Below are 26,545 nucleotides of genomic sequence, written 5' to 3'. Positions count from 1 at the left end.
CTCACCCCCCGCCCCCTGGCCTCTTCCCTCCTCCTCCCATTTCTGACTCAAACTCCTTGCCTTTTCCCCTGACCCCTCCCGCTCATTTCTTCCTGGCCTTCATTCCTTTGTCCCTGACCTTTCATCCACAGAAATATCTCTCTGCTCCATTACCTGATCATGATCCTGGAGAAGCACTTCCCTGACATCCTGAACATGCCCTCGGAGCTACAGCATCTTCCAGAAGCCGCCAAAGTCAAGTGAGGGACCCTTCTTTCCCCTGTGATCATAGCACTCTTGTCTAAATTTCCTTTCATTGCTATTGTGGGATGACTAGGGATGGGCACTGTCTCAGCGTCTGCCTTTAGGAGAACCAAATGAAGACTGGCTACTTGCTCTCAAATTCTTATTTCAGAGATATTCCTAGGAAACAGTGGGGAAGTGAGCCAGGGGTGGCTCACTTAATAACAAAGTATTATTAAGCCAGCTACCCCTGGAACCTCCCTCCATGGAAGTCTGTGAGACAACATAGGACACTTACTCAACTTACCCCATCCGAGAGGTGAGGGAACTAGGATATCATAGCCCATCTCCTGTCAGTCATTAGCTGAACGTCTCTGGGCAGGGCATGACTCTGGCTATAGGTACAGGCAAAGGGAACTCTGGGATCCAGAGAAAGTGCTCGTATCATTAGAAGTCAGGATTGTACACTACAATGGATGGTCCAGGGAGATATGGATGTAGCACCAATGATATCTCCTATAGGCAAAAAGTCAGACCTGAAGAGACATAGGCTGATAGAAGCATTTCTAACAGAAGCAGAAATACAGTAGAAAATAGTTAATATGCAACAAATGCTTACTGCACACAGGACAACATGTTAAGAGTTTTAAGTATTACCTACTGGTATTGAAAAGAATTCAAGTCAGAAGCCATGTGTTAGAAAGCTAATATTCAACATAACATTTCTGATCTGGAAGGATCTTCAGAACCTAAATTTCAATCCTATTATTTTATAGAAGCACAGACAGAACACAGAGGGGAGGTGATGCAGCAGGCCTAGAGCATGGGTCCACTGACTCCAAGGCCATTAAGCTTTGCACTGCCATCTGTCTGAACCATGCTCAGCAATTCTCCCTTCCTGTGTGTCTCCCTGCAGCCTGGCAGAGCTGGAGAAGGAGGTGGGCAACCTCAGGAGGGGCCTCCGAGCAGTTGAGGTGGTGAGTACACCATCTATGCCTGCCTGGGTTTGCGGGGTTGCTTTCTGTGTCTGTGCTGAAGGCCAGACCCTGTGCCCGTGACTCTGGCACCCCAACCAGGAGCTCTGGGACACAGAAATGCATCAGACAGTGTTTTCCATCTGGGGGCCTACTATCTGGGGACCTATCATTTGACCAATTAATAGGCAGCAACAGAGCTAGCCCTCAGGAAAGAATGACTGGATTATTTAGGACTTAAATTTAGAATCTCATGGAGGGGCCATCTGAGACTAGCCAGGTCACTGTCCAGCATGTCTGTTGGACACTGGTGGAGAATGAATCGTAAGTTGGCCCCATGCCTAAGTCTAATTCAAGTGGATAGGAAAGAGTTTCTGCATCTCTCAGAAGCCAGCTGGCACAGGTAGCCCATAGTGTGTGACACTGGGCACAGTGATCTCCAGAAATTCCTGCCAGATGCCTCTTCTCCTTGGGTCCGTAGAGGACCCAGGGGCTGCGCCCAGGAGTCTCGTCTTCACCAGTCCTGCTCTGATGGCTTCTCAGATGATATGGTCTCTGGCCTGAGGCTAGGCTAGTCCCATATGGCAATGGCCCCAATCGTTTTTCTTCAACATTTGGGAACTTGAGAATGTTTCCATTTTTACTGGGGGAAGGGGGTGGTAGGCTGGTAAGGGGACAGTGAGTTAGAGAATGAAGGTAAGTAAGAGAAAGAAATATTCATTGCCACTATGGTGGGGGTGGGGTCAATTTCCAATTTATAGCCCTTAAAAGTGCTACTCACAGCAGGGCCCATGACCAGCAGCATCCGTATCAGCTAGGAGATTTAGAAAGACATCTCACACTTGAATCGGCCCATGCATTACCTAGAGGTCTTGTTAAAATGCAGATTCTCATTCCCTGAGAGTCTGTATTACTTCAGACGTCCCAGACCACCCTGGGAAGCAAGGATCGAGAGAAAGAAAGATAGCAGTGGTGCACGAGGGATAGCTCTCACAATCTTTGCCGCCCTCAGAATTGTGTGAGACTAGGCAGGAAGGGTGGGAGATGGGGGTGACCCTCAGAGTTCCTGACTTCTGTGCTGGTGCCCCTCTAACCAGCACATCACTCTCCCTCCTCAGGAGCTGGAATACCAGAAGCGCCAGGCACGGGAACCAAATGACAAGTTTGTCCCTGTCATGAGTGACTTCATCACTGTCTCCAGCTTTAGCTTCTCAGAGCTGGAAGACCAGCTGAATGAGGCCAGGGACAAGGTAAGTGTGGCCCAAGCTCCCAGTCTGGTCCCCATCCTAACCCTATCCCTCTTTTTTTACGTAGAAAAGGCTCCTTCACCCATTCCTGTGTTGGGTGGCCCAGAGGGACAAACCCAGAGTCACTGAGCTTTGAGGAAAAGTAATTTCGTCACTCCCTTAAGAAAAGCAATAGCAAGTCTGTTGCAAAGGTCATAATCCTTTTAGTATGGGCTTCTTAAAAGGTTACTACCCCATTGTACAAGTATGTACACTGAGATCTGGAGAGGTTAAGAAACTTGCCCAGGGTTTCCCAGCTGTGTTGGACAGACCTGAGTTAGAATCCAGACTCCAGAGCTCAGTTTTGGTCACAGTTGTTATTGCCTCTTCCTGGCTTCTCACACTAACATCCCCATGGATCCCACTGGTAGGCCTCCTCATGCAGGAGGTCTGAGATGCCCCTGCTGGTCCAGGCTGCACACCCTGGCTTGAATTAGAGATGGTGGCTGTCAATAAATGTTGGAACAGTGCCTGACACCTATAAATAGAGCTAATGCTTTATGTCTAGTAACTCACCTCACCCTCACAACATGATGAGGTAGAGTCTATTGTCGCCATTTTACAGCTGAGGAAACTGAGGAAATAGAGGAATTAAATTAGTCCAATAACTATATGAACTCTGGGTCGTTTTGAGTGTGTGACCTCAAGAAGTACTTCCCAAGGTCTGCAGCTCCTGACCCATACCTACACCAATAACAGACCCCATGGTAGCTCTGGGCAGCCTCTGTCAGATGGCTTGGATCCCCCACCTCCCCTTGGTGTCTGCCTCAAGCTTTTCCTTCAGCCTTATCCCTGCCCTGGTGCTAGCAGGCATCCCCCGCTCTCCTCCAGCCCTGCTCCCCTTGGACTGGGTTCTGCTCTGACTGGAACCCAGCTCACCACAGGGGCTGAACCCACCATGCTTGGGGGCAGGGGCAGACTCTCACCATCCCTTGCCCCCTAACAGTTCTCCAAGGCCCTGATGCACTTTGGGGAGAAGGACAGCAAGATGCAGCCAGACGAATTCTTTGGAATCTTCGACACCTTCCTGCAGGCCTTCTCAGAGGCCCGGCAGGACCTGGAGGCCATGAGGAGGAGGAAAGAGGAGGAGGAACGGCGGGCACGCATGGAAGCCATGGTGAGAGGGCTGAGCTGAGGGGGGTGCTGCTGGGTGAGAGCAGGAGGCAGGCGGGGAGACAGGAGTGTCTTAGGAAGGAAGAAAGTGGAGCCAGCTGGTCAACACAGGCCTCCGGGCAAACAGGTGGGACTTTGTGCCTGCTGGGAGGCCACTGGTTCGGCGGTTGGACTGTCGGTGGCTGCTCTGGTCTCAGCCCACCTCTCTCTTCCTCCTCCTCCAGCTGAAGGAGCAGCGGGAGCGGGAGCGGTGGCAGAGGCAGCGGAAGGCCCACGCGGGCAGCACGCTGGAGGAAGGGGGCGAGTTTGATGACCTGGTGTCGGCGCTGCGCTCTGGGGAAGTGTTCGACAAGGACTTATGCAAGCTGAAACGCAGCCGCAAGCGGTCGGGGAGCCAGGCGCTGGAAGTCACCCGGGAACGGGCAATAAGCAGGCTAAATTATTGACCTGGGGACTGGCCGCAGCAGGAGGCAGGAGACGGGGTGGGCCGAGGGGCTAAGCGGAGGCGGCCGGGATCCTTAGACAATTTGGTGCTCGGTTTAAACGAGCCCTGGGCTGGGTCCTGGGGTGGGGGCGGTGTGTGGCAGGACCAGGGGTCCCCACACTTACCTGAAGGGGCTTCTCGCATCTCCTGTTCCGTTATTCTTTCTGCATCCCGCCCCCCCCCCCCCCCAGGGTCACTCCAAGGCAGACTTGGACATCCCTGGCAGGTCCTGCTGAAGGAGCCCTGCCCCCTGGCCTCCAGCAAGGGCATGCACATGTTGGTACACAACTGTTCCAGATCTAGACTGGACAGGTCTATGGGCCTTGTCTGGATTCAATGTCCAGTAGGGAGTTCATGGTGGGGTGGGCCCCCTGAGAGCCAGTGAGGGAATGCAGGCCCCCCCGTCCACTAAGAGGAGGCATAACGGAACATGGATCTGGGAGCAAACTTTCCTCTTGGATGTAAAGGGAAGAGGCATTAGATACTCTAGCTAGATAGGTTTCAGAAAAAGTGTGGGGAGGACGCTGCAGGGACCAAGTCATCAGGACACAGAGTAGCAGTGCCTGTTTCCTACATCACAAGTCCCCTGGCCCCTCTCTCACGTGTAAGTCTCTCCCTCCCTTCCCTACTGCCATCTCTCTCCTATCTACTAATCCTGAATCCCAGAACACTCACCTTTGGGTTACCACAGCTATGGCTCACGATCAGGTACTTGATGAATCTGGTAAGGGAAGGGGTTCAAGAAAGACTCCGATCATCACCGCACCTCGTGCCTTGGGCCTACAGACCCTGGAACAAAACTCCTCACACCTCCTCTGTACAACCCAACCCTGGTCTATAACCACACGCATTGGCTGGGAATTCTGCTAGCCCCTCACTAGAGGGCAGCACTTGAACGCCCAGCTCCACTCTGGTGCTCCCAGTCTACCACTGCATGTTCATCAGACCCCAAACTCTTTCTCTAAGGTCTGCCTCAGGGCAGAAGCCACGGAGACCTCCCTCTCTCTCCAGCCTGTGGAAGGCCGCTTCGAACCACGTGCACCGGGCTAAGGCTGGCCCTGGAGTGTTTGTTCCTGAGATGGTCCAAAGGCCAGAGCTGCCCTCTGCCTTTACATGTGATCTCTGAGGCATTCAGACTGGGAGCCAGAGCAGGCAGGGGAAGCTAGGGAGATGGAATACAGAGGAAAAGGGCCAAGTTCCCTGGGGGTGCATTGCCTGAAGGAAATCAAGGATAGAAGGCTGGGTACCAGACATGGGGGCTGGGACCCACCTCTCAACTCATTTCTTCAATCGGACTTCCAAGGGCTCCTATTCTAGCCCTCCGAGCCACTCCCACCATCCATGCTGTTCATTTTGAGTTGTCCTTGGTTGGGGGAGGGGATCAAGGCTGTGTCTAAACAAAACTATCTTCTGAAAGAAGGAAGGAGAGGTCAACTCTATCAAGGTTTTTGTTTTCGATCCATTTCTTCCCCCTAGAAGTTGACCTATCATCCTCAGTGTGCAGCCCTCCTGACTCTCCATCATCCAGCTCCTGGCCATTCTATCTCCCAGCCCTTGTCTTTGTGTCTCACTTTTCAACCTACTTCTCCAGCTCAGGGTTATTGCCAGTGGCCACACTGGTGGGCTAGGTCCACTCTTAAGCTGCTTATCTCATCTTTTCCCTACATCAGACTCGGGGGGTAGGGCCAGAGTAGCTGTGGTGGGCGGGGAGAAACATAGAGTTGGTGAGCCCAGCATGTGTGTTGGTTTGAGTGGGGAGGGATGTGAGCAAATGCAAGCCTGGCCAGGCTAAAGGGAAAGAGGCCATCCTGGAGTCCAGTTGAAGGCAAGATGAGGGCTTTGGTCTACCCATCTGGCCACCAGACAGCCCCCACTGCCAGAAGCTGGCATTGGGGTGGTGGGAAGGTCACAGGTGGGGTCTCTGAAGTTCCTCTCTCAAACTGGCTGGGCTGAGGTTAACCTCCCCAGCAGGGGACAGGGGAGGGCTCTGTTTCTATCACCAGCATGTCCAAACTCTGGCCTTCCCTCAGGCCACGGAAGACTGGATTTTCCAGGAAAGACAAGGAACATAGAAGTTGTTCAAGGTATTTTGGATCCACAGAAAAGCACACTTTGGTTTAACTGTTTACAGAGGACACATACCTTGTTCCAGGGCTCAGGCTTCTCACCCCAAAAGGTTTTTTTCCCTTCTCTATTTATTGTTTTCTAGCTCTGGCCAGTAGAATAGCCAGATCTACAACCGTGCCTTGGACCACTCACCATCCCAGTTGCCTCAGCAAGGAGGGGCTGGTGCCCCGTGGGGCTGGGGGAGTTGGTCATGGATATGCTAAATGTTTACGCCTATTACACTTGTTCCTTAGTCTTTGCCCAGTGTCCTTCTCACCCCTCCTGCTCCCTTCAGGTAAATTTCTCCAGCTGTCTAATGTTGTGTCCAATGTAGAATGCAGTTAACCTAATCCAGCCTGTCCCTTTCTCAGCAGCAGCACCCACCCCCCTCCCCAGTGAGGGAAGGTAGGTTTTCTGGGGCAACAAGAGGAAACAAAATTCTCCGGGTGGAGAGGGAAGGGTCTGGTCCAGACTCTCCCCACCCCCATCCCATTTTTCCAACTGGGGTGCCATGACTGTTCCTCCAGCCTCTACACCACAGCTGCTGTCACCAAGCTGTCTCAGACGACAAGTGAGGCTAATGTACAAAATCAGCAGTGTCCTTTTTACCTGTACCATTTTTATAAGAATATATTGTAATACTAAAAAATATTAAATCCATACCATCCCCCTCCAGCCTGCCGTGAAAGCTGTGCCTTCTTCCCGTGTGGGCACAGGAGCTGTGCTCAGGGGCGGTCACAGCCAGTGGGGGGTTGGAGCCTGCTCCCATCCACTCTGAGAGTACCAATTGTTCCATTTACAGAAGTTCTGCCAGTCAGTCCACATCGTATGGGCAGCTTGATGTTGGCCACGGAATTTGGCTTTTTCTTTTCCCAAGAGGTGGCTGTCTGACACACGCCAGCACCCGTGGGTGTCGGGCAGAGGGGAGGTGAGCAGGCAGGGGGTGCCCCTGAGGATAGACCCACAAACGCCAAGCCACAGAGGTGAACCCAGCCAGCCAATCCAGGGTTTGGGGAGGTGCAGACCAGAAATCTAAGTGCACCCCATGATCTCTAATAGCCAGCAAACCCCGTGATGAGCTTTGGACGCCCCCACTGGCCACGTACGGCAGGCGGTGCCTCTCTTGGCCTCCCAAGGGAAGACAGGGGATCCACAGAGAATGTGCCCCTTTGGCTCTGATAGCATCCTTCCTGCTCCTCTTTCCCTGGGGGGGGCGAGGGTGCGGGCATGAATTCATGGCAGCTCAGAAAGTCCCCATTCTTGCATCTCCAAAGTTGGCATCGTGGCTTTATTTTGTGCGCTATGAGGGTGAAGGCAGTCTTCCACTCTCTTCTTTCCCTGATATGTTCCAGAACAAAGGGCTGTGGGTGTGGGGTGGGGGTGGAAGAGCAGTGTGCAGGGGCAGTTGTCCCCAGGGCTGCTGTCCGTGTGTGTCCTGTCCCAGAGCTGGGGGCCCCAGGAAAGGGAGCTGCTAGCAGGACAAGTGCAAGGGTGAAGCCAAAACTCTGCAAGTCTGAGGGGACCCAGACGCAGGCCAGAGGAGGGGAGAACTGGCCCTTTCGGAGGGATGGTGGGGGTGCGGCTCCCCAAACTTGGGAAGGCAAAACCGCTTTAGAGAAGTAGTGCAACATTCTTAATGCAAACCGTGCTCTTCCTTCCTCACAGTGGGCTCCCTCTGCTTCATGAGCCCTTATTCTCTCCCCAGGAAGGAGAAGAGAAAACCCAAAATGAGGAGTGGAAGTTAAGGGCCGTCCTGTCTGAAACTACATGTGTTATCTGGGGACTACTGCAGACCATGGGATTTCTTGGTTCCCTAGTGCTGCTCACGGCAATCCCCTACCCGTGACTGGAGTGTCCAGGAAGGGTGACAGGAGACCATGTAGCTCACTAGAGATGGTGTAGCGGTGAAGGGGGCGCTGACCTCGGGCTCCTGCTGGCGGAGGTACACAGGGATGGAGTTATAGGAACTTGCCGGAACAGCAGCCCATCTTGACCTGGCTGGGCCGGGGGCGGAGAAGCAAGAGCTCTAAGTCCGCTGGAAGTCCCCGCGCTGACCCCCGGTCTTGCTCAGGAGCTTTATCTCCCCCAACACGATGTCTCTGCTAACAGCCTTGCACATGTCGTACACAGTGAGGGCAGCCACGGCAGCGGCGGTCAGGGCTTCCATCTCCACACCGGTAGGGCCCCGAGCCCGGCAGGACGCCCGGATCCCCACCGCGTGGCGTGTGGCATCCAGTTCCAGCCACACCTGGACGTGGCTCAGGGCCACATGGTGGCAAAGAGGGATCAGCTGGCTGGTCAGCTTGGCCGCCTGGACTCCAGCCAGCTGGGCCACCGCCAGGGCATCACCCTTCTTTAGCTGGTTTTCCTGGACGAGCTTGAAGGCCACGGACCCCAAGAGGACCACGGCTGAGGCCACAGCCACCCGCTCCGTGTCAGGTTTCCCACCCACATCTACCATAGCTGCCCGTCCTTCCGTGTCCACATGGGTTAGCTGGTCCGCAGTTGGCAGGGGTCCTGAGGGGGTGGCAGGAGCCTGGGCCACTGCGCTAAGGCACTTCGGGTTGGCATCGGAGTCGAGGTGGGAGCTGTAGTGTCTCTGAGGGCAGCTGGACCTCAGCCGCCACTGGGCAAGAAGAGGGGTCCGGGGGAACCAGCCTCCTTCCCACAGAGTTGCCTTCTGGTTGGAGAAACTCACTCTGTGTCTTATACCCTGAACACAAAAGGGGTCCTGGGAGAAAATGCTTGGGATGGCTGGTGGGGAATCCTGGAGCAGCAAAAGAAACTCTGGAAAGCAAGAAGGAAAAAGAAGAAAGACTAAGCCCCAAAGGGAAGTTTCCCTCCCCACCTCTTCTCCCACCCCTTCCTGCCCACCTTGAGTTCAGCTTCCACCGGGGTGGGGGTGGAGGGCGTGAAGAGCAAAGAGCACAGGAGGATAGAGAAAGCAGGAGGTACAGACAGAGGGTCCCAGAATACAGGTCTGCAGCCCCTCACGGCAGGCGGTATGCGGAGCACAGCCCCATCAGTGTCTCTGGGCCTACCGGGGTGCCGGGGAGCGCTTCCGGGGTCCCCTCTGCACCAACTTCCTCGCCGCCAAGGTTCTTTTCACAAACACCCAGGGGCTGAAGACTGTAGCCCGATCACGTGACCTCTCCCTGTCCCGGCGTTCTTCTAGAAGCTATAGTGGGGTCTCAGCCTGAACTACCAATCACAGTTACTCTCCTCTTCACATTCTCTAGAAAGATTTAATAGTAATTACTGAGTTTATAGAGAAGACAGAGAAAATATTGTATCTCTTTCCACAACGTCTTTGAAGGCCCCTCAAGGCCATCAGAAGGACCCGCAGAGTGACAGGCAGATACAAACAGTGCCAAGGGCCTTGGGAGACTTGCAGGCTCTTGTTACCTGAAGGGTGGTCTGGTGCAGAACCCCAGCCCAGACCTCCTAAACCCAACTCTGAAATAACAAGATCCCCAAGTGATTCACGTGCACATGAAAGTCAGAGGCCCTTTTCTAGGCAACTCCTGCTTTTATAGAAACCAGACCAACTTATTATTCTATGTCCTTGAGAGGAATAATATACCTCAGGAAACAAACAGTCCTTCTAATTTCCAGGTTCCCAGCTCTGGGCTCCCACCCGGCCAATACCAGAGGTACAACCTCCCTCCCAGAGCAGCCACGAAGGCACACCCACTCCTTGCCGTCAAGATGTGTCAGCATGGGTCAAGGCCCAGCCGTAGGACTATGATGCTGGAAGTGAGGGAAGAAGAGAGATGGTCAAGTTTTCTTCCCAGGGCAGAGCTTTGGTGAGCTGCCTTTCCTTCTCTGGGAGGCTGGTATGGGAGGCAGTCCTTGGACTGTCTCTGGTCCATGCCAGCCTGTCTTCCTCTGGGCCCCTGCACTCATTAAGATCCAACCCCTGGAGAAGAGAATCCCTTCCCCTAGTCTTTCTCACTGCTTTCTCTTGCCTGCTGGTACAATTCAGAGGCCCAGAACTGGCTGTGGCCAAGTTTGGGGCAAGGTCTCCCCTGTTCTCGTCTGGGTATCTGGCAGAAGGGTTACAGCATCCCTAAAGCTCCTGGTGGACCAGCCAGTTCCCCAGAAAACACACAGGACTTTATGCATGTAAGTTCTCAGGAGTGAAGGAGTTAGGCAGGCCTCCTTCCTGAAAAGATCAGGAGCACTTTTAGCTGGCTGTCCAAAGCTCTGCCCAGGTCTTATAATGGCATCTAGGCTGGGAGGGTCTAGAGCCAAGGACGGGGTCTCCATCTTAACCAGGAGTTCCATGTTTGGGGCACAACAACCTTAGTGATCATAATTCTGAGGACCCCCTGCCTCAGTTTCCAGTAAGACAGAAGAATGATTTCTACGGTACGCAGAGGGAGGGGGAGCAATGGCCAGGGAAGAGAAGACACAGGAGACCTGGAGAGGCGAGAGCAAATGGAGGAAGAGCAGAAGAAACACAAAGATGCCAACATCAGGATGAAATGCAGGATCGGGGGACAGGGTACCCTAGGGCCGGGGCCCCACCCTGCGGGATCCCCAGGGCCAGGGTGAGTGGTTACGTACTGATGGGTCACCCACCGATGAGGATCATGGGCCGGTTCTTCATCTGGGCAATACTGAACATGCCTGGGGTGCGGGAAAGACGGGGAGGGAGAGGAAAGCAGGAAAGGGAGAAGGGAGGGGCAGGGAAAGGAGAGTTCACTGAAACCGTGGTGGACACAGTGGTGGGACAACCGGGGACATGCACTCACCTGGGTGCGCCCTGACAGAAAGCCCCCGCTGCACACTGCAAAGTCATCCCCGACAGAGCCTGAATGGGTGCCCTTGGGGGACACGGTGGATGCCTGGGACCAGCCCCAACAGAAGGCATTGTGTGGGATGACAGGTGCAGTGCCCCCCCCCCCCCCGCTTCCCCTCTACCTGATAAAACAGCTCAGGAGAATTCAGGCACCCTGTCCTGCACGGGCTCTGCTGTACCCATGCCCCCGAGGGAGGAGAACCATCACCACACCCCTGGTCTACAAGTGCCACAGGAGGGACTGAGCACCAGGACTGGCACGGAGTCCTGCTGGCTTCCTGTCAAGCTTTGCTCTGTCCCCTCAGCCCCTGCGGCCCACTCAGCAGCCAGCCCAGCCTTCCCTGTGCCCACCCCTTACCTGCGTGCTGCCGCTTCTTCCTGCCCACAGCGGCCCCGATGACCCTCCGCAGCTCCTCCTCGGAGGCCCCTGCCCGCAGGTGGTCCCGGAGAGACACCTCTGAGTTCCCAAAGAGGCAGACCTGTGGGCAGTCACCGTGGGGGTGAGGCAGACATGCCTCCCTTGGCCTTGAACCTTGACTCCCCCTGCCTAGAGTCCCCTGTGGCCTGAGTGCCAGCACCCAGGCCTCCTATGGCTGGGTCATACTCAAGGCAGGACTTCCGGCAGGGAGGGATAGAAGGTGCTGGATGGTGAAGTCACAGAAGCCAAAGGGCAGGAAGCAAACTCAGACATCCCAAAGTCTGTATCTGATTTGCAGTCATGTTACCTTCAGCTTACAGAACATACCACAAAAAATTAAAGAGCTGCCAACAGAAACAGCACATAAAAATCCTGGTCCATACCTTCTGAGACATTCCACAGAGTCGCCTCTTTATGGCCTTGAGAACAGACCCCAGTCAGCTGAGTCCCCGCAGTGCCCCCAGACGTGGCATGAACATCCCACTTTACCCCTGGCCCCTCATGATCCCTATGCGCCCGGACATTACCCGCCTGCCTCTGAACCCACTCCAGCTTGTGACCCGGGCTGATGGCTGGACAGCACGGGCCTACTGGAGGGGACATCCTGAGGCCATTCAAACTGATGCTCCCCGGCTTCCAGGAGAGGCTAGATGCTGTGGGGGCTCAGGGCTGGATGAGACAGTCCCAGCAAGCGAGATCCCATACTTCTCCCACAAAATATTTTAAAGCACCTCCTAGGTGCTTATAGAAGGCACTGTGGACAGAGGACGGAGGGAAACCTGAGAAACCTGAGGGCAGAGAGCACTGGAGAAGCTACGAGCAGAATCTAAATCTAATCTAAGAAGGCATACCTACTTCCCCCAGCTGCTAGTCCCCCTCCTTTACTCCCCACCAGGTCCCAGGGCCACCCTCTGCCCCAGGGGCTCCACCTCCTGAGAGCCTCCCCACCTGGCTCCTGCCTCAGTTGGCTGGTGGGAGACTGGAGAGTGAGAGGAAAGAAAGAACAGGCATTTCTGCCCCGCTTCTCCCGGGCTCTGCTGTGTCAGGAGGCGACTGCTCTCCCCAACAGCTGTAGCGCCAACCAGGTGGCTGCCCACCTGGCTCTAGTTCTCAGTGGGCCCCGGGGGACCCTGCTTCCTCCCCTCCCCCTCCCCCAGGTGCCCCGGGATCCCCTCTAAGTCCCCATTCACCCTGCGCTATAGAGAGCCTCTCTTCAGAGAGACCCAGGGAAATCCCCCGGCTCTTGAACAAGCACTGGATGGTCCCCGGACGTCCTACTCAATGAATCTGCCCTCCAACCCCCTCCTCCCCAGTGCTGACCAGCTCCCAAAGCCCACTGCCCCCACCCCCAGATGCCTTCTTGGGGCCCTCCGTGGGCCTTACCAAGCTCCTTCCTTCTTCCTGTCCTTGCCTCACATTCTCCCCTATGGGGAACACTGTTAAGTGGCCCTCTGACTAGTCTTCCTGTTTCCAAATCCAACCAGTGGGTTGTCTCCCTCAAACATGAACGGGAGTCACGTCCTCCCTTGTCCAGAAACCGCACAGCCCCCGACCACCCACAGAACACACACCGTACCTTTCCCTTGGGCGCTCAGGCCCTCCAGCACGCGGTCTCCCCATATCTGGCATTCGTCGGCCCTCGCATGTCAGTATGAACTCCAGACAACCGTCACCCTCACTTCTCCACCCTTCAAGGTCACCAGTGTCCACGACTCACTCTCTCCAGGTCCACCACCCTTGCAGCTTGTCTGGCCACTCGTCGGACGCAGAATCACGTCCTTACTAGGAGGTCCTACCGGGGAGACTTTACCTCTGAAGGGAATGCTGTGTCTACAGCTCTCAGATATTCCGCACAGTGCTGAAGGCACAGCGTGTGCTGAGCAGGTATGAGTAATGGATGCTGGTTTCAGAGCTGAGCCCCTGGCCTGGAGAGGGGCCCACTGAGGTGATGGCTGGGGCCCAGTGCACGCAGACCCTTCACCTCTCCCCTGCCCAGCATGCTAACATCGAGTCCAGGCAAGTGGCTCTCGATCAACCGGAAGGTACCTCAGGGGCCCCAGGAAGGCAGGCCATGGGTTTACTTTCCCCTTCTGTCCCCATGTGCTCCTCAAAATGGGCGCTATTTCACCAGCCATGCTATGTGTCCTGCTACCTGCTGGTCTCCCCTCCCACTGGGGGCACAAGTGCGAAGGGAGATTCATAACACAGAAGGGACAAGGGGGCCCTTATGGGGAGAGGGACACTTACCTTGAGGTTCCCATCCGCCGTGATTCGCAGTCGGTTACAGGTTCCGCAGAAATGTTCAGACATGGACGTGATGAAGCTGACCTGGCCTCGGAAGCCAGGGATTTTAAAGGCCTGGGGTGAGCAGGGAAGGAAGGGCAGTGGAGGAGCTGGCACCCGATGGGCCACTGAGGGCACCGGAGCCCCCCCTCCACAGCTCTCTCCGGAGGAACCCAATGGAAGGGAGCACCCCTGGCCCCCAGCCAACAGAACACTGGCACGAGGCATGACCTAGGAGCTCTCTGCCTGCACCTGACCTGCCTGACAAGAAACCAGTTATGGATTCGGAGGCCTGTGGGCCACAGGGCCAGAGCACCTGCCCACTGTTCACTGAAGTGTGGCCTAGGACAGGGTACTTATGGCCATCCTATGCCCCATGCCCAGCCAGCTGCTCTGTCCATGAGGAGGGAGGCAGCTGTGAAGGCACGGTCATGCCTCCCGCTACATGGCACTGCCCTGCCTCGCTGCATTCTGACCTCAGCGTCCACTCTCCCACGCCCCTTCTCCCAACTTGGCCCCAGCCTCCGACCTTGGCTGTGCTGGATTCCCCAGCCCCCAACCTTGGCTGTGCTGGATTCCTCCTCAGGCAGCTTCTCCAGCTCTGGCCACTGCTGCCGGAGGGTGTCCAGCATCTCCTTGTAGCTCACCATCTTCTTGAAGTTCCACCTGTTACCTGTGTTGGGGTTGGAAGCGACTGAGCCACAGAGTTGCAGTGACCTGGGGTCTTCAGGTCCATCCTCCCACAGGGCCCAGGAATCAGTTCCGCCTCTTGGATGGAAGGGTGGGAAGCCCGGCCTAACCCGGGTGGGTCAAACCATACCAGTGCTCAAGTTGGAGATGCCTCTGATGCCCTATCATAGCCCAAGCCCTGGCACCTGCCCAACTCCTCCCGCCCCCACCCCCACCACTATGCACAGAGCCAGACCTAGGATCAGCAGCATCCACAGGCCCAGTCAGCAGACCTGTTCCACCCCACTCAACTCCTCCCAAAGTCCTCAGCATCCCTGCACTACACTCTCAGCATGGCGCCGGACCAGCTCTGCCACCAGGCCCCATCTCCTCTTCCCTCCTACCCCAGGTCACTGACCATCGAAGGGCATGTACTCTATGAAGCGCACGTCCAGAGGGAGGCCCTCCGTCAAGGCCACGAAGTCCAGGAGCTCGTCCTCGTTCAGGCCTCGCATCACCACACAGTTCACCTGGCCAGGGACAAGGGGAAAACAAGGGGGGGCTCCCCCTGCGATCTTCTTCAGGAATGACCTAGGCTCTCCACTGGAGGGCCCATTCCTTGTCTCTCTCCCCCAGTTCTGAAGTTGGGGATTCCAAGGGGGTCACTGGTTTTCTCCCCTCCCTTGTAGGGGCCTGCTGGATACCAGCAGGGGGCAAGAGAGTGGTGGGGGGATGGCTGCACTGGCCAGGGCAGGGGGCTGCTATGGACCCAGATGGTGGCACTGGAAGGCCTAGCCAGGGTAGAGGGGCAGAAGTCAGAAGTCAAAAGCAACAGTATGCACTCACCTTCACAGGGCTGTAACCTAGCTCGATGGCCTTGTGGATGCCCTCCATGACCTTATGGAAGCCTGCAAGGAAGAAGAGAAGGGTCTGGAAACTTTATCCTTCTCCCCCGCCTCCCTTACAACCAGAGGGAAGCAGCAGAGCAGTAAGGCGCCTCAGAGACCACCACATCCAGGGGCTAGATAGTAAATATTCCAGGCTTTATGGGCCAAGAGGTGAAATTGAGGAAATTATTAGGTATATTCTGTAAAGACTATATTAGCTAATTTCAGAGTCTAGTAATTGAGTACCATTTTTTATAACATAGCTCTACACATATAATGGAGGAATGGAATTCTTTTTGCCAGGATAATATTTTGCTTAACTGGGAGTTCATAGTTAATGTTCCCTGTCATTAAGTGGATTATAAATATTATCTGCCAAATTCATTCTTGGCTCCTAGGCTATAAAATTAAAACAAAAAAAGGAAGGGGGCTGGATTTGGCTGGTGGACCGTAGTGTGCCAACCCTGATCTAGGTGACCCCCTCATTGTCCAGATGGGGAAACCGAGGCCCTAAGGAGAGGCAGTGCCCTGCTGGAGACCTCTCACTGCATGCCCGAGAATGCAGGTTTCTAGACTCCCTTGTCAGTGCTTTACAAGTCTGTCCATTCATGCACTCTGCCTGCTCTCCCCATCACTGACTCTGTGCAAGGGCTGTACCAGTGCCGGTGAGCGATTAGTATGCAAGTGGGTCTCCCATCTCTGTGGTTGACCCCCAGTACCTGCGATCCCACCTAAGCTCCTTCTCACTGTCTGGCTCACTCTTCACTCACTCGTGCGTCCACACATTTGAGTGCCTCCTACACACCAGCCCTTATGCCACACCACACAGCCTGGGGATGGTGTGTGGTTCACAGCTGGGCCATCCCCCTGGGGGAGGGAGGACGGATGATGGTCTCCACAGTTTCCCTGCAGCATTATTAGGTGGCCTGGCCAGGGAGGCAAAAGGGAGGAAAGTGCAGCTTTCGTAGAAAATGCTATTATGATCATCTAGAAGTTTTTGGCTTTGTGAAGCATTCTCCCTCCAAAAGGAGGTGGTGGACATGGGAGTATAAATGGGAAGGCAGATCTGACATCAGGATCTACTGTCTCCAATCCTCGTTCTAGGAAATGAGGAGGCAGGGGAGACATGGAGGTCAGGTTGCGGGGGTGAAACCCACAAATACACTTTCCACTTGCCTGCCTCAGAGCCCTTGCAGGTTCCCAACTGACATTCTCCTTCAAAGTAAGCTCCCTTCATCTAACTCCTCTCCCCATTCCTCATTACTCAAGGCCCAGAGTAAGTGCCTCCTCCATGGAGCCCTCCAGGTCTCCCTTGCTGAGTTCTCTCTCCTCCTCTGTAGCACTTTAATCAACACCACAAGGCAAACAAAGGTAATCTAGTAGCATCATATATTTTGGCGTGTAAGGCACAGCAATGTCCTGTGTGTCTCTGTCCCCACCCCAGCACCGGAGCAGCTCTTTCCAGAGGGCAAAGACTCCATGAGCCCATCCTCAGCGCACAGTTGCTGTAAACAGGGAGTCACCGCATGGAGCAGGGGAAAAAGAAACTGGGACTGGGAGCTAGAAGCTGTTTCCAGAGAAGAGGAAGGATTGCTGAGTCTCTGACCCTGCAGAGAAGTCTCAGTAAGGGACCACCCTCGCCAAATCAAAGGGCATCCAACCCTGGATACTTCCTATCTCAAATTAAAGTCCATGGCCCAGGAGATATTGGGTGCTGATCTAATGAGACATGGGGCTTAGGGCTGCTCTACCTCCCCCCGCCAACGCCTGTACCCTCCCTGATGAAGCTTGGTAAGGGAAGGCCACAACAGTGCTGGCCTTGACCCTGGCACCTCCAGGCAGCTGCTTTCACCCTGGGCTGCCCCACATTTCCTCAGAGCTTATTATGGGGTAACCGACTTGTCCCACCTGCCAGCGACCACCTTGGTTTTAAAATGAAAAGGCCTGCACTCTAGCAACACTCTTATTCCTGGGCACATTGGGGGCAGAGCAGGAGGAGACTGGTCACCACAGGTCTTAGCATCGAATCCCACAAGACAGTTGGTAAAGCTGAAGGGTGAGGAATAAGTGCCCCGGTTCATCTATAGCTCAGACACCAAAAAGGGAGCAGCCAGGCCCCCTGCCATGGCTCCTCCGCCAGGTGGGCCCCTGGAGGGCTGCCCTCAAATGCAAGCCACATCTGCTCACCCTTCCTGCGAACGATGAACTCAAATTTGGCTGGCACCAGAGTATCCAGACTGATGTTGATGGCACTGAGACCGGCTTTCTGCAGCTGAGGGAGCAGCCGGGCTAGGTTGATGCCATTGGTGGTGATGCCGATGGTCCTCAGCCCTTCTAGCTGGTGGAGCCGTGCTGTAGACAGAGCGGGAGTGGGGAGTCAGTCTGGGTACTCCTGGAGAAGCCTGGGGAAGGGCTGGAAGAAGAAACTCCAAGTCCAAATGAGATGGATGGAAAAGGGGTTGTCTGGACTCTTCTAGTAACTGGGCTTCGCTTAATAAAAAACAAAACAAAACAAAACAAAAATACTCCAGAAAAACAGAAAAGATTCTGATAAAAATAACCAAAAAGATTAAACACTGAGTGCTCGCTCTGGTAGAGGCCCTGCTGAGGCTTTGTGTGCCTCAGCGCACTGAAGCCTCACAACAAGGGTCATCCCCATTCACTAGATAAGGCAAGGGAGACTTGGAGAGATTAAGAAAATTGCTTGAAGTCGCACAGTTAGTAAGAATGGCTGAGATTCCAATTCCCCTGTACCTGACTCTAAGACTATGCTCCCAGTTAACCAACTCACAGCTGCTCACACTCTGCACAAGAGAAGCAAAGAAGTGTTTGGATTATTTGCTAAACTGCCTCCTCCATTCCACCCCATGTCCCTAGAGTTAACAGAAGGATGAAAAAAGAGTCCACAACAGCCTCAGAAGGCAAGGAAGCATGCCTTCAATGGCCCAGATAAGTGGAGGAATCCTGAAAGATAGAAAGCAGATGGGCTCACGTGGATTGAGGAAACCATAGCCCAAAGCACATACAGAAGGTTCTGTACAGAGTAGGAGGGGAACTAGCATACCCCAAATTTAGCAGTCACCTACACAGGGTGTAGGAAGGACCCTGCGCCTGTTGAGGGAGGATATTACCAGTGTGGGGAACTGTATTTGCCTGAGTTGGGTAAGTTGGTTTCCTTCCATCCCTGCCTGAAGGAGGAAGGCTGCAGCTTTTACCCCAAGGCTAGAGGACTTAAGCTAGTTGAGGGAGGTAGGGGAAACCAGCATGAATACAAACAACACTGACAGCCAGGCCAACAAAAGCCCTGGGCACTGAGATGAGTACAGAGCCAAGAGTCAGCACACATTTAAAAAGAATGTTGCAAAAGAAAGATAAATTCCATAAACAGAAGAATGACAGAGGAAGGAAAAGTGACAGAGATAACAGAAGAGGATTCTTTTATTAAAAATCATAGTGTCCATCACCCCAATTTACTGAACACTACACCTGAAATGCATGATGTACTATCAGTTGGCTACTTGAATTAAAAAAAAAAAATCAGAGTTAGATGAACATAGATGCAAAGTCCTCAACAAAGTATTAGCAAACCCTATTCAACAACATATTAAAAGGATTATACATCAGATCAAATGGAATTTACCCCAGGGATTTGAGAAGGGTTCAAACATTCACAAAATCACTGTGATATATGCTACATTTAAAAAAAAAAAAGGATAAAAATCAGATGACTATCAGATTAGATGCAGAAAAAACATCTGACAAAATCTGACAAACTTTCATGACAAAAACTTTTTTTTTAATTTAAGATTTTTATTTATTTATTTGACAGGGAGAGAGAGAGATCACAAGTAGGCAGAGAGAGAGGGGAAGCAGGCTCCCCGCCGAGCAGAGCCCGATGTGGGACTTGATCCCAGGACTCTGAGATCATGACCTAAGCCAAAGGCAGAGGCTTAACCCACTGAGCCCCCCCGGTGCCCCAAGACAAAAACTCTTAAAAAGAAAAAAAAAAGTGGGTATAGAAGGAACATTCCTCAACATAATAGAAGCCCTATATGACAAGCCTACAACTAACATCTTAGTCAATGGTGAAAAGCTAGATTAGGAACAAGACAAGGATATTTGTTCCTGCCACTTTTACTCAACATAGTACTGGAGGTCTTATTAGCTAGACCTTAGGGGGAAAAAAGAGATACAAGGTATCAAACTGGAAGAGAAAAAGTAAAGCGGTCACTATTTGCAGATGACATATTACATAGAGAAAGCCCTAAAGAAGCCACCAAAAACCCATCAGAACTAATAAGTGAATTTAGTATAGTTATAGAATATAAAAGTCAATATACAAGATTTTGTTACATTTCTAAATAGTAATGACAAATTATCAGAAAGTGAAATAAAGAAAACAATCCCATTTATAATTGTGTCCAAAAGAACAAAATACCTAGAAATTAATTTAATCAAGGAGGTGAAAGACCACTACACTGAAAACTCTAAGACATTAATGAAAGAAGTTGAAGAAGACACAAATAAATGGAAAGATATTTTGTGCTCATGAACTGGAAGAATTAATATTATTAAAATATTCATTCTATCCAAAGCGATCTAGATTCAAAGCAACTTCCATCAAAATTCTGGCATTTTTTTCACAGGAATAGAACAATCCCAAAATATTTATAGAACCACAAAAGGGTCTACATAGACAAAGCCATCTTGAGAAAAAAAAGAACAAAGTTGAGGCATCATGTCCCCTGATTTCAAACTAAATGACAAAGCGATAGTAATCAAAACAGTATGGTATTGGATAATAACAGACACATAGATTGATGGAACTGAACACAGAGCCCATAAGTAAACCCATGCATACGTAGCCAATTAAGTATGACAAAGGAACCAGGAATATGCAATGGGGAAAGGAGAGTCTTTTCAACACATTGTGTACCACTACCTTATACCATGTGCAAAAATTAACACGGATTAAAAACTTGATCTAAACCATAAAACTCCTAGAGGAAAGCAGGGGTGATAAGCTCCTTCACATCAGTGTTGATGATGATTTTTGGAGTAGACACCAAAAGCAAAGGCAATAAAGGCAAAAATAAACAAGTGGGAAAACATCAAACTAAAATGCTTCTGTTTACAAAGGAAACCATCAACAAAATAAAAAGGCAACTTACTGAATGAGAGAAGATATTTGTAAATCATATATCTGATAAAGGGTTAATACCCAAAATACACAAAGAACTCACACAACTTGATAGTAAAAACCCAACAGACAATTTAAAATGGGCAGAGGATCTAAACAGACACTTTTCCAATATATATATAAGATGGTCCAACAGATATATGAAAAGCTGTTCAACATTACTCATCATCCAGGAAATGCAAATCAAAACCACAGTGAGATATCACCTCACACCTCTTAAAATGGCTATGATCAAAAAGACAAGAAATAATGTGTTGGGAAGGATGCGGTGAAAAAAGAATGCTTGTACAATGTTGGTGGAAATGTAAATTGATACAGTTACTATGGAAAACAGTACAGAGTTTCCTCAAAAACTTAAAATTAGAACTATCATATGATCCAACAATTCCATTTCTGGATATGTTTATCTGGAAAAAAAAAAATCCCACAACAAAAACACTCACTCAAAAAGATATTTGCACTCCCATTGTTCACTGCATTATTTACAAAAACCAAGACATGGAAACAACCTAAATGTCCACTGATGACGAATGGATAAAAAATAAGGTGGTACACACACACACACACACACACACACGCGCGCGCGCACGCACGCGCACGTGCAAAGATGCAATGGGATGTTATTTCACCATAAAAAAGGAAGTGTTGCCATCTGTAACGACATGGATGGACCTTGAAGGCAAACGCTAAATGGAATAAGTCAAACAGAGGAAAACAAATACCATGTAAGCTCACTTGTATGTGGAATCTAAAACCAAAAAAACCCTGAATTCACAGATAAAGAGAACAGGTTGCCAGAGGTGAGGGATAGGAGGTGAGCAAAATGGGTGAAGGGGTCAAAAGGGACACGCATCAGTTTTAAAACAAGTCACGGGGATGTAATGTACGGCACGGTGACTATAGTTAATACTGTATTCAACATCAGAAAGCTGCTAAGACAGTAGATCTTAAATAACAAGGAAATAACAAGGAATCATAAATAACAAGGAAAGTAATTATAATTATAATTATAAAATAATTATAATTAGTGAGAGATGTTACCCAGATTTATCATGTTCATTTTCCAGTATATACAAATATTGAATCATTGTGCTGTACACCTGAAGTTAACAATGTTATATGTGAATTACAGGTCAAAAAATCAGAGTTAATATCCTCGGGAAGATAAATATTACATCCTGAAAACAAGAACAAGAACTAATTAGAACTCTGGAAAATAAAAGTATAGTTATAGAAAGAAACAAAACAAAACAAAACTAGGGTGCCTGGGTGGCTCAGTCAGTTGAGCATCTGACCTTTGATTTTGGCTCAGGTCATGATCTCAGGGTCCTGGATGGAGCCCCAAGTTGACCTCCATGCTCAGTAGGCCATCTGCTTGAGATTCTCTCTCTCCCTCTCCTGCTAGTGCACTCACTCTCTCTCAAATAAATCTTTAAAAGGAAAAAAAAAAAAGGAAAAAGCTAGATGGGAAAACAGAATGGACAGCTATGAAGAGCAAATGAGTGACCTGGAATTGAGCAAAGGGATTCTCCCATAATTACATACAAAACAATGAAATGGGACCCCCCAAAAACAAAACAAAACAAACAACCCCCCCCAAAAAAACAAAACCCAAGGCTTATATATATATATTTTTTAATCTTTTTTTTAACATTTTATTTATTTATTTGACAGAGATCACAAGTAGGCAGAGAGGCAGACAGAGAGAGAGGCAGAAGCAGACTGCCTGCTGAGCAGAGACCCTGATGCCGGACTCAATCCAGGGCCCTGAGATCATGACCTGAGCAGAAGGCAGAGGCTTAACCCACTAAGCCACCCAGGCACCCCAAGGCTTATATTTAAATATAGAAAAAGATACTGTGTAAAAATGTCCACAGTAGTTATCTTTGGTCAGGAGGGTTATAGGTGATTTTTATATTCACTTATCCGAGTTAAAATTTGTTTCAAACTACCTGAATGCACGAATCTTGGTGAACAATCAGTTTAGCTGTGCATGAGTGCAGAAACCAGAAGTAAAGTGCCCAAGACAAGCTGGACTGAGAAAAAGACAACAGCAGCTCACAAAGTTAACACCCAGTTTAGGTAGGGGTGTGTGGAAATGAACATGATCATGATTTAAGAGTATGATTATGTAACTTTTCTGGAGATAAGCTCTGTATCTGAAGACAGAAAACTGGCTAAGTTATGCTTTGTCTGGATGATGAAATATTAGGTAACCAAAAAATGACTCTTAAAATGGTGTTAGGGATATTGGGAAATATACATGCTATATTAAAGTCCAGGTTGAAAACAGTAGTTAGGAACCAGATGCAAAGCAAAATGACAGGCAGGTCACCAAACCAAAATATTGACAGTTGTAATGGGGGCAGTAGTGATATTCTTTTTGCTTATCTGAAATAAACATGCACTATTCTTGTAATAAGAAAATAAAAGCTTAAAAATAAAAGTTGTTGTTTTAAAAAGTGTGAAAATTAATCATGGGAAACCCCACGAAAATGAAGTTGGGAGGTTTCCGCAGGGGGAGCACCCTCAAACTCTACCAAGCTCTAACACCTGCAGAGCAAACATGAAGAGGGACTGGATCTTGCAAATGGATACTACTTTATTCTGCCAGCTGGAGAAAGAAACACTTTCCTTTTCCCCTTCGCAACAGCTCAGCCAATGAGAAGCCACCATAGCTACAACTCCCTGTTGATTTCAACGGATTTTTCATTTATAGCAGCCTTTCTGATTTACCCCCTTTCTTCACAAAAAGCCTACCTCCTTTTGTTCTCCAGACTCTCCTCTGGTTTTGCCACAGCTTGTCTAGCCCAGATTGTAATTCTCTTTCATCCTCGAATAAACCCATTTCTGTTGGTGAATAACTGGCAGTTTTTAATATTAAAAAAAGGAAGAGAAGAGCCCGACGGTGAGAAAGTAAAATATGGAAAATTAGCAGTAGTTGGCTCCCTTTAGCAAATCAACTCTGAAGAAACACAGAGTCTAGGAACTTTTACAAAATGAAAATCTCCAGGAACACCAGAAGGAGAGTAGCCTGGGGTTGAAGGCAACTGGCAGAGAAAGTCAGCGGTTCAAGGAAAATGAAACAGTTCAAGCTCCATTCTTGCCCTCAGCCACTGATGCCTTAGAGCAATCATCACGTGTCCCTTCACTGAAGAAATCTGGCATCAACCACTCCAGCGCACTAGCTGGGGAATCCACTAGAGGTAAATTCAGGGAATCTGCCAGGGCCCTTCTGGAATGGGAGTGGACAACAGTCTTAGGCATTCCTTCCTCCATCTACCTCCTCCAAAGCCCCACAACTGGTGGATTCAAATCAAGGGTAACTGCCTCTTGCCAAATCTGTTTCTCGCTGGGGGTTTGAAGGTGAAGACCTGCAGAGCTGCCATATTAGATAATGGTGGGAGGTGCCATTTCCATCATCTAAATGAATAGTCACTCCCGGGGTCATGCAGTATATGATTCATGCAGTCGCACATGGCCAGTTTTTTGGTGGGGAGATGACAAACATGAGTGGTAACTGTCATATTCTCAGTTCTTTAGCCCCATGGGCCTATCAGAGACTAAGATCTGGCCTTAAATCTTTTTCCATCAAGTACTGACATACAGAATAGTGAATATCCTCAGGGGAACAAATTTACCTATTTAAACTAAGGAGACTTTTGGGAAGGACAACTGGGATCCCTGCACCCCATCTCCCAGAAACCCTATAAAATATATACCAATAGAAGTATTGGTATATATTTTTATATACAGACTGATTAAAACAGACTGAAGTAACAGAAACATGATCAATACAGTAAAAGAAATAACAAAAGATATTAGTAAGATGAATCATTTTTCATCATAAAAAACAAGGGTAAAGAAATAGTAGGTAAGGGCATAATCATGAAATAAAGAACACAAGAAATTAGATTTACTATTTACTGTATATCTAATTTCTTATTACAGATAAGATTCAGGGCTCTCCCAGGAAAAGGAGGAAGAGAGGGGCACCTAGGTAGCTCAGTGGGTTCAATGCCTGACTCTTGGTTTCCACTCAGGCCATGATCTCAGGGTGGTAAGATCGAGCCCTGAGTCAGGCCCTGCACTGAAGGCAGGGTCTGCTTGATGTTCTCTCCTTCTCCCTCTGCCCCCAGTCCTGCCTGCTTGCTGTCTCTCAAATAAATCTTTGAAAAAATGAAACAGAGGAAGAGAATAAGAAATCAAAATATAATTTAAAAACGGTGGTGGCTATACGTAGAAAGGCAACATCCAAATAACAGAGGTCCCAAGGAAAAAAAAAATTAAGCTGGCAAGGAGGAACTATCTGAAGAAATAATGGAGAGAATTTCCCCAAATTTAAAAGCAATGGCTTAGTACTGAAGGAACAATTTTGTTGAATGTCAACAGGACAAATAAGGAAAAGCCTATTCTAGGGGTCTTATTGCAAAATTTAAGAAAATCAGATACAAAGGAAACACTCTAATAACTTCCAGAGAGAAAGAACACAGCATCCACCAGGAGCAAGAATCAAACCAACATCAGACTTCTCAACAACAATACTGGCCGTCAGGAGACAATGTAGTGACATTCTTAACAGAACAAAGGAATGAAACTTGAACCTAAAATTTTATATGCATTCAAATAACATTATAAAACTACTACTCTAAAACATTATAAAAACTACCTGCCAGATTTAATTAGATTCACCACCAAAATTAGATTCACCATTAGATACACAAATAAGATGAGAAACCAATTTAGTAGATGCTGCAGGAATTACAGGAATACAGGGTAAGCAAATATCTTAGTAATTCCTTAAAAAACAAACAAACAAAAACACTTTTTTTTTTTTTTTTTAAGAAAAGCCGAAGGAAAGGGATCCTGCTCAGACCCCCCACAGGGGACATCTGCTCTTCATTAGTTAGGGTGGCCAGGCCTGAGACAGCAGAGTAGTAACTGCTGGGATAGACCAGTGTGAGACCTTGTGGGGTAACTGGGAAGCCAGGAATATTAGTGGGGAGCCAGGACACTGGGGTTCCAGCTATGGCTGGCACAAGCCACACCCTCCCATCTCCTAGGAACTGTGCATTAGGGGAAAAAGAGAAACAGGCAAACCACAACACAGGAAGCAGTGGGAGGATTTTACTAAACAGTATTACATAACTTCCCCATGCCCTGGGAGTATCAGCATCCACTGAGGGGGGCACCTGGGTGGCTCAGTCTTTTCAGCATCTAACTCTCGATTTCAGCTCAGGTCATGAACTCAGGTTCATAGGATCAAGCCCCACATCAGGCTCCACGCTCAGCACGGAGTCAGCTTGTCCCTCTCCCTCTATTCTTCCCACTTACGTGCGCTCTCTCTCTCTCAAATAAATAAAATTGATTTAAAAAAAAAAAAAAGCATTGTTAAAGAGGGAGTACCTGGGTGGTTCAGTCAATTAAGTGTCTGCCTTCAGCTCAGGTCATGATCCCAGGGTCCTGGTCAAATCCCACAATGGGGCTCCCTGCTTCAGCGGGGAGTCTACTCTCCCTCTGTCCCTTCCCCCCAACTTGTGCTGGCTCTCTCTCAAAAATAAAAAAATAAAATCTTCAAAAAAATATTTTAAATTAAAAAGAGAGAGACACACACACAGATGGGCAACCTAGTCCTAATAACATAGAGATAAAATTCTAGAAAATATCAACAGTAAGGGTGGGTGAGGGGTGACAAACATAAGGGCCTGAGAGTGTGCTAAAGTTCTTGCCTTGTTAGGAAGAAGAAGGAGGGATCATTTAGTTAAAAGCCAAAAGAGAAGAAAAAGAAACATAGAAAAAGTGTGACAGATAAAAGATTATAGAAACAAGTCCAAATATTTCAATAGTTAGAATAAAGTTACCTAGAATCAACTCACTAGTTAAGTCAGAGATTGTCAAATTTGGTAAAAGAAACGCAAGTGATAGCTACGGGCTGTTACAACAAACAGATCTCAAGCATAAGAACATAAAAAGGCTTAAAATAAAAAGTGAGGGGGGAGGAGTCAAGATGGCGGAGAAGTAGCAAGCTGAGACTGCTTCAGCTAGCCGGAGATCAGCTAGATAGCTTATCTAAAGATTGCAAACACCTGAAAATCCATC

At 49.8% G+C, this 26,545-nt stretch overlaps 2 protein-coding genes across 9 annotated transcripts in view; one reads left to right on the top strand and one right to left on the bottom strand.

The window, feature by feature from the left end:
- Window positions 1–4,157, top strand: part of DAAM2 (dishevelled associated activator of morphogenesis 2) — a 115,090-nt gene extending 110,933 nt beyond the window's left edge. For all 5 annotated transcript variants that reach the window (XM_059400533.1, XM_059400535.1, XM_059400534.1 and 2 more), the window contains 5 exons: window positions 132–239; window positions 1,139–1,199; window positions 2,315–2,446; window positions 3,429–3,599; window positions 3,820–4,157. In XM_059400533.1, coding sequence (XP_059256516.1) covers window positions 132–239; window positions 1,139–1,199; window positions 2,315–2,446; window positions 3,429–3,599; window positions 3,820–4,041 — 694 coding nt within the window. In that variant the 3' untranslated portion in view covers window positions 4,042–4,157. The remainder of the gene's footprint in view (window positions 1–131; window positions 240–1,138; window positions 1,200–2,314; window positions 2,447–3,428; window positions 3,600–3,819) is intronic.
- A 2,642-nt stretch (window positions 4,158–6,799) lies between these two features.
- MOCS1 (molybdenum cofactor synthesis 1) overlaps window positions 6,800–26,545 on the bottom strand; it is a 43,349-nt gene continuing 23,603 nt past the window's right edge. For 2 of the 4 annotated variants that reach the window (XM_059400537.1, XM_059400540.1), the window contains 8 exons: window positions 17,434–17,598; window positions 15,206–15,267; window positions 14,778–14,889; window positions 14,251–14,363; window positions 13,655–13,765; window positions 11,348–11,468; window positions 10,770–10,817; window positions 6,800–8,972 (listed from right to left, as the gene is read on the bottom strand). In XM_059400537.1, coding sequence (XP_059256520.1) covers window positions 8,212–8,972; window positions 10,770–10,817; window positions 11,348–11,468; window positions 13,655–13,765; window positions 14,251–14,363; window positions 14,778–14,889; window positions 15,206–15,267; window positions 17,434–17,598 — 1,493 coding nt within the window. In that variant the 3' untranslated portion in view covers window positions 6,800–8,211. Of the gene's footprint in view, window positions 8,973–10,754; window positions 10,818–11,347; window positions 11,469–13,654; window positions 13,766–14,250; window positions 14,364–14,777; window positions 14,890–15,205; window positions 15,268–17,433; window positions 17,599–26,545 lie in introns of all 4 variants that reach the window. The other 2 variants (XM_059400541.1, XM_059400538.1) reach the window with 2 other exon arrangements.

The sequence above is a fragment of the Mustela nigripes genome, chromosome 5 (assembly GCF_022355385.1).
Source record: "Mustela nigripes isolate SB6536 chromosome 5, MUSNIG.SB6536, whole genome shotgun sequence".
Taxonomy (NCBI): Eukaryota; Metazoa; Chordata; class Mammalia; order Carnivora; family Mustelidae; genus Mustela; species Mustela nigripes.
This window is presented reverse-complemented; position numbering and strand designations above follow the sequence as displayed.